The sequence below is a fragment of the Quercus robur genome, chromosome 10 (genome assembly GCF_932294415.1).
Source record: "Quercus robur chromosome 10, dhQueRobu3.1, whole genome shotgun sequence".
Taxonomy (NCBI): domain Eukaryota; kingdom Viridiplantae; phylum Streptophyta; class Magnoliopsida; order Fagales; family Fagaceae; genus Quercus; species Quercus robur.
This window is the reverse complement of record NC_065543.1, coordinates 42,260,490-42,267,394: the sequence shown is the minus strand read 5'-3', so window position 1 is coordinate 42,267,394 and position 6,905 is coordinate 42,260,490. Positions and strand designations below refer to the sequence as shown.

Below are 6,905 nucleotides of genomic sequence, written 5' to 3'. Positions count from 1 at the left end.
GGCGACTATAGAGAATGCAAAGACAATTGACGACTTTGACAACCTAGTCGACCCACGCACTTTAGCTCTTCACTGCCTTGGTCCGGAGCCTTCTGCTTACGTCCTGCACACCATAGAGATTGAGGAGAAGAATAGTAAGCATTTACTTAGTTCGTCATTGTCATTCCCTTTTTCTTTCTTTCAACTAGGGGATGTATGCAAAAATGAGGACCAAGAAGAACGAGCCCTTTTCCAATCTCGGGAAGAGGGTGGTGTGTGTTATGGAGAAGGGGGTCTTCATTACTCTAGCTACTCTTGTCACTAAAACAACGAGGACAACTTCTCCAGCTACCCTAGTTGAAGAGATCACTCTACGCTTGAAGAAGCAACGCATGGCCGACAAGGGGAAAGATAAGGCTGATTCTCGTTCATCTAGCATTTGGGACGACGCTGGCCTTGCGCTGACGAGGGCACAAGATGCTTTCACTACTGAGGAGCTTAGGGTCTTCTCTGGCATGTCCTCTAACAAGGTTGTGGGTCGTCATATCCACAAACTCGTCCAGATAGTGTACTTATGCAATTTTACCTTTCCTTTTCCCTTCTTTTATATCATTTTGAAAGTTGGATCTTCTTTTCAGGTACTGGGGGAGACCATGTTGGAAAATCTAGTTTTGTATCTCATACAAAACACACAGCGAAAACAACAAATATGGATCTATTTCATTCATGATTGATAACATGCACTATGTAAATTTCAAAATTTAAGAACAAGATAGCATACCCTGGTGCAGTGAAATTCAAAACAAAAGATTAGAAGTATTTGGGAATACTTTTAATCTTCACTCCAATTCCACTTTACACCCAAGAAGTGTAGTATCTCAATCAGTTTCCAATGAAGAATAATTGAGTGGTTTCACTCACATATACACACCATTTCACAATGATGTCTCTTTTAAAATAAAATTCTGTATGTTTCTCCCTTTATAACTAACTGATTATCTAATTAAGCTGGCCTATTTGGCATTTCTAATTGGGTTTTAGTGTGTGGCTTGGAGTGGGACCAAAAGGAACCAATAAGACACTAGCTCCAACGGGCCTTGGGCTTTTTTGTCAACTTTTGACAAGTCCAAAGTTACAATTAATTATATTTGATATCACTATATAAATCAATGTTATGAATACCGTTTTGGACCCTGTTTCAATTTATCTAGTGAAACGGAATATTTAGGTACCGGTCTATTTCGGTGGACCGTTTCAAGGTGCCTCGGGTTTTCTAAAAAAATTAAAAATAATATATATTTATATTTTCTTATACAATATAAAATTATTGATCCAAATAAGTAAACTTCAAATAACACAAGTCATTTAGTTATTACATAACAAATACCGTTTTAGAATATTAAAACATAAATATGTAATTAAATAATGAAAAATAACAACTAAAAACAATATAATAAGTATATATATATATATATATATATATATATATATATATATATATATCTCACGTTGGAACAGGTAAGACTCAATAAATATATGTTTGAAATCAAACTCTTTTGTCAGCTTTTTGAGTTTTGTCATTTCCAAAACTTTGTCACATGGGTGGGGTCAGCAAACTAAAAGTCTACCAGGCAAACACAAATATAAAACAAAGCAAAAACTTGACAAGCGAAAACTAAAGTAAAAAACGAAAGAAGAGCAAACTGGCAGAGTCTGAGACGGAGCAAAAAAGAAGAAGAAGGGGTGACCTCTGGGATGGCTGGGTTTTTTTTTTAGGCGATCGACGCTAGGTAATGACATGCTGTGCTAAGTAACGAGTTTATCAGTTTAGGGATATTTCTTTTTTCTTTTTTCCTATTTTTTCTTCTAAAAAATGGTACCAGCCGAAATTTACATTTTTGGCCGAAACTGACCGAAATTTGCCGGAATGGCCGGAATAATCCAAAACTGGCCGGAATTGGACCCGAGGTGGAACGAGTGGTATTACCGTTCTGGATTGCATCCCAGTACGAGAAATTCTGGTCATTCCAGCTGGAACGGAACGAAACGGATTTAATAACAATGATATAAATATAATTGCATTCTAGGCCTTATTAATAAATTATATTCCAAGACTTTATTATACATGCAACCCCTTCATAAAAAATTCATAGTAATCCAGAGTCATGAATGTAGACTGCCACTTTGAAGATTACTACATCTTAATCCTTGAGTACCCAGTTTAATCCTTTAAGTTATTCATTATATATTTATGAAATCCAATTTCATAAATATATACTTTAGTAATTTCTTACTAAAGTGGTTAGGCCTAACTCTCTGAATAACTAAACCGATGAAACTTATCTCAAGAGAATATTTTATATCTCCGTTAAGAGACTATGAATTCCATCTTGAGAATATATGTTCCATCAACACTAAATGTGGCTGCCCAACATACTGAGGTTTTGACCGTTACTTTAGATCTCACTCCTAATATATCAAAACAACCTACACTCCATAATCAGGTCCATTATTCTCTCAGAATTAAGAGTTCATGCCAATAGAAGTCATGAGATTTATTATTCATTTGACAATAGTTAAGAGAATAATAAATCTCACAATGGTCTAGTTCAATATGTCTTAACTCTTAAAACATATCAATATATCAACTAAAAGTCTCCACTTCCATGATCAAGACAAATCATCTTAGTTGATATGTTATAGTCTTCACAGATGAAATACCCAATTTCATCACCGACTACGAACCAAAATTCTAAGTTTACAAAGAACTTGTGATCTATATCTTCTGTGACTAAATCACATACTATGCATCTCATGAACTATATGATAATGTCTGAATATTCATATTACCATTATTTTAGATAATAATAAAGAAACTTTATTAATCACGACATTAAGCCATACATAATAACATACATAACATCTTACAATAGGATTTAAGGGCACTAATCCTAACAATCTTCCACTTGCCCTAAAGACTATTGTGCACTAATCTAACTCCCATTCACTCCAAATGTGACTCGAAAGTCCTTTGAGGCAAGGCTTTGGTAAAAGAATCTGCTAGATTATTTGCACTTTCAATCTTTGCAACCACTACATCTCCACAAGCAACAATGTCTCGAACAATGTGCTTTCCTTTCTTATGATTTCTTAGATCTTTGGATTGTGCAACTGCTCCATTATTGTTGTAAAACAATGTGATGGGAACTTGCTCCATTCTCATTACACCAAGATCAGAAAGGAATTTCTTGAGCCATACAGCTTCTTTTGCCGCTTTACAAGCAACAACATATTCAGCTTCCATGGTGGAGTCCGCACTACAAGATTGCTTAGTACTCCTCCAACTTATGGGTCCACCTCCCAAGGTGAATACGCATCCTGAGGTGGATTTTCTGAAATCTAGATTTGACTGAAAGTTTGAATATGTATAGCCAATGGGAATCAAATCCTCACACCGATAAACAAGCATATAATCTCTCGTTCTTCGTAGATACTTGAAAATATGCTTTACAGCTTGCCAATGTTTTGGTCCTGGATTTGATTGATATCGGCTGACCATGCCAACTGAATAGCAAATATCTGGTCTAGTATAAAGCATGGCATACATGAGATTTCCCACTGCAGAAGCATAAGGAACTTGTCTCGTCATATTTTCTTCTTCTTGAGTCTTAGGCCTTTGATCATCAGACAGAGGAACTCCATGTCTAAAAGGAAGTAATCATTTCTTGGAGTTTTGCATGCTAAACTGTTCTAGAAACTTATCTATATACCCAGTTTGTGATAAACCTAACATCCTATTCTTGCGATCTCGCCAGAGCTTGATCTCTAGAATAAAGTTAGCTTCACCTTAGTCTTTCATATCAAATTGGCTTGACAACCAAACTTTTACTGATGACATTACCCTTACATCATTTCCAATGAGTAGGATATCATCAACATAAAACACTAGGAACATTACTACTTTATCTCGATGTTTTTTGTACACATATGGTTCATCAAGATTTTGTTCAAAACCAAATGACTTGATTGCTTGATCAAATCTGATGTTCCATGACCTAGATGCTTGCTTAAGTCCATAAATGGACCTATTCAACTTGCATATCATATGTTATTGGTTCTTTGCTATGAAACCTTCTGGTTGCATCATATAGATTTCTTCTTCAAGATTGCCATTAAGAAATGTAGTCTTGACATCCATTTGCCAAATCTCATAATCATAATGAGAAGTAGTGGATAAGAGAATTCTGATAGATTTAAGCATGGCTACTGGCGAAAAAGTTTCATCATAATCAATACCTTCTTTTTGTGTATACTCTTTCGCCACTAATCTTACTTTAAAGGTTTCAACCTTTCCATCTATCCCTCTCTTCCTCTTGTAAACCCATTTGCAACCTATAGGTTTAATGCCGTTAGGTGCCTTTACAAGATCCTATACTTGATTGGAATACATAAAATCCAATTCAGATTCCATAGCTTGAACTGATGTGTATCTATATCACTCATTGCCTCTTCATAAGAGTAGGGATCCAATTCAGCCTCTTCTGGGATAGCTTCATAAGTTTCTCCGAAACCTATAAATCTTATAAGAGGCCGAACAATTCTCCTACTACAACGAGGCACCTGTGTACTAGTCATCTCATGAGTAATGTCTTGTGGTGTATCTAATACATCCACATTATCCCTAGTTTCATGCATTGATTGTTCAATTACAGGTTCATCTATTTCAACCAAGACAACTTTACTTCTAGGACTAAAATTATTCACATAATCATCCTCCAAAAACTTGGCATTGGTACTAACAAACACTTCGTTATCTTTATGATTATAGAATAGATAACTCTTAGTTTCCTTTGAATACCCTAAAAACATGCATACTTCTGTTTTTGCTTCCAACTTATCAGACTTCCCTTTCAACACATGTACTAGACATCCCCAAATGTGGAGGTATCTCATACTAGGCTTGCGCCCACTCCACAATTCCTTGGGTGTGTTGGGAACAGATTTTGATGAAACTAAATTCAAAATATGCATTGCAGTTTTTAATCTATATCCCAAAAAAAAAAACTGATAAAGTTGAGAAACTCATCATGGACCTAACCATTTCTAAAAAAGTCCTATTCCTTCTTTCTGCTACACCATTCTATTGGGGAGTTCCAAGAGCAGTTAATTGGGATACAATCCCATTTTGAATTAAGTAGTCCCTGAAATCCCCAAGAAGGTATTCGCCACCTCAATCAAATCGAATGGCCTTTATGTGTTTACCTAATTGATTCTCAACTTCAGCCTTAAACTCTTTGAACTTTTCAAAAGCTTCAAAATTTTATCTCATTAGATACACATAACCATATCTTGAGTAATCATCAGTAAAAGTTATGAAGTACTCATAACCTCCTTTTGCTTGGGTTAACATAGGACCACATACATCCGTATGAACTAATTCAAGCAATTCTTGGGCTCTTCTATCTTTTACATTAAAAGGTTGTTTGGTCATTTTACCTTCCAAACAAGATTCACAAACTGGAAATCCATCAAAGTCCATGGGCTCTAAGAGTCCATCTTTGATCAGTCTTTGAATTCTGTTTGAATTAATATGACCCAAACGCAAGTGCCAAAGATATGCATCATTAGTAGAAGGAAACTTTCTCTTTAACGATTTTACATGAGAGTTATTGTCTAATTCAGAATTGTATAATTCATGTTTATCCGAAGTTAAAATATAAAGACCATCTACAATATTGTCAGAACAAATAAACATTTTATCATTCTTTATCACAACATTGTCTTTTAGGATAACATAATATCCATGTTTACCGAAATAAGTTGTAGAAATTAAATTCCTACGAACATTAGGTACATACAAACAATCTTCCAATATTAAAACTCTAGATTTAAAACATAAATTAAACACTCCAATAGCTACAGCTGGAATCCTGCTCCTATCAGCCAAGGTAAGAAACATTTCCCCTTTATTCAGCTTTCTGCTCTCCTGAAACCCATGCAAAGATTTGCAGATATGATTAATACAACTTGAATCCACACACCAGGAATCTGTGGGATTCTGTACCAAACATGTTTCAAGAAGGAATGTACTTTTCATACCTTTATTCTTGACAGCTTTAAATATTGGACAATTCCTCTTCCAATGTCCTTTCTCACCACAATGGAAACACTTTCCTTTGGTTTTCTTTCCTTTGTTGGCAACTCCTAAGGCAACTTGTTTACCATCTTGCTTGGCGAAGTCCTTCTTCTTCTTCTTCTTTTTACCCTTGCCTTTCGACTTAGGTTGAGAAGTAGAAGTTTCAGCCATATTGGGCATCAACACTAGAAGTACCAAGGATGCCTTTTGCCGCTACCAACTCATTCATTAATTCAGATAATGAATAAATCTTTTTGTTCATATTATAATTAAGTCTGAATTCCTTGAATGATTCTAGTAGTGATTGGAGTATCATATCCACTTGGGACTTTCTATCAATATCGGCACCTAAAACTTCCAATGTATTCAAATTAGAGATCATCTTAGGACAATGCTCCTTCACTGAAGTACCTTCAGCCATTTTGGTATTATAAATCTACCTCATAGTTTCTTGCCTTGCAGAATGGCCTTGCTCACCATACATCTCCTTCAGACTTAGCATTATGTTTGAAGCTAGTTCTACATCCTGCATTTGATGCTGTAGAACATTTGAAATAGATGCTAGGATATAACACTTAGCCATCTTATTAGATTTTTGCTAATGATCATATTGCTGTTTTTCCTCAAGAGGAGCATCTAATGATGGAAAGCTAGGACATGGTTGAGTAAGCACATATTTGTGCTCTTCAACAGTAAAAACAATATCCAAATTTCTTTTCCAGTCAACATAGTTGGATCCAGTTAGTTTGTTTTGATTAAGAATAGCAACAAGTGGGCTAAATGATGCCAT

At 35.4% G+C, this 6,905-nt stretch overlaps 1 protein-coding gene across 1 annotated transcript; it reads right to left on the bottom strand.

The window, feature by feature from the left end:
- Positions 1–2,983: 2,983 nt before the first annotated feature.
- On the bottom strand, positions 2,984–3,628 carry LOC126704185 (secreted RxLR effector protein 161-like). The gene has a single exon (XM_050403209.1). It carries the CDS (start codon positions 3,626–3,628, stop codon positions 2,984–2,986), a length of 645 nt encoding a protein of 214 aa, XP_050259166.1.
- Between the last annotated feature and the right edge of the window lie 3,277 nt (positions 3,629–6,905).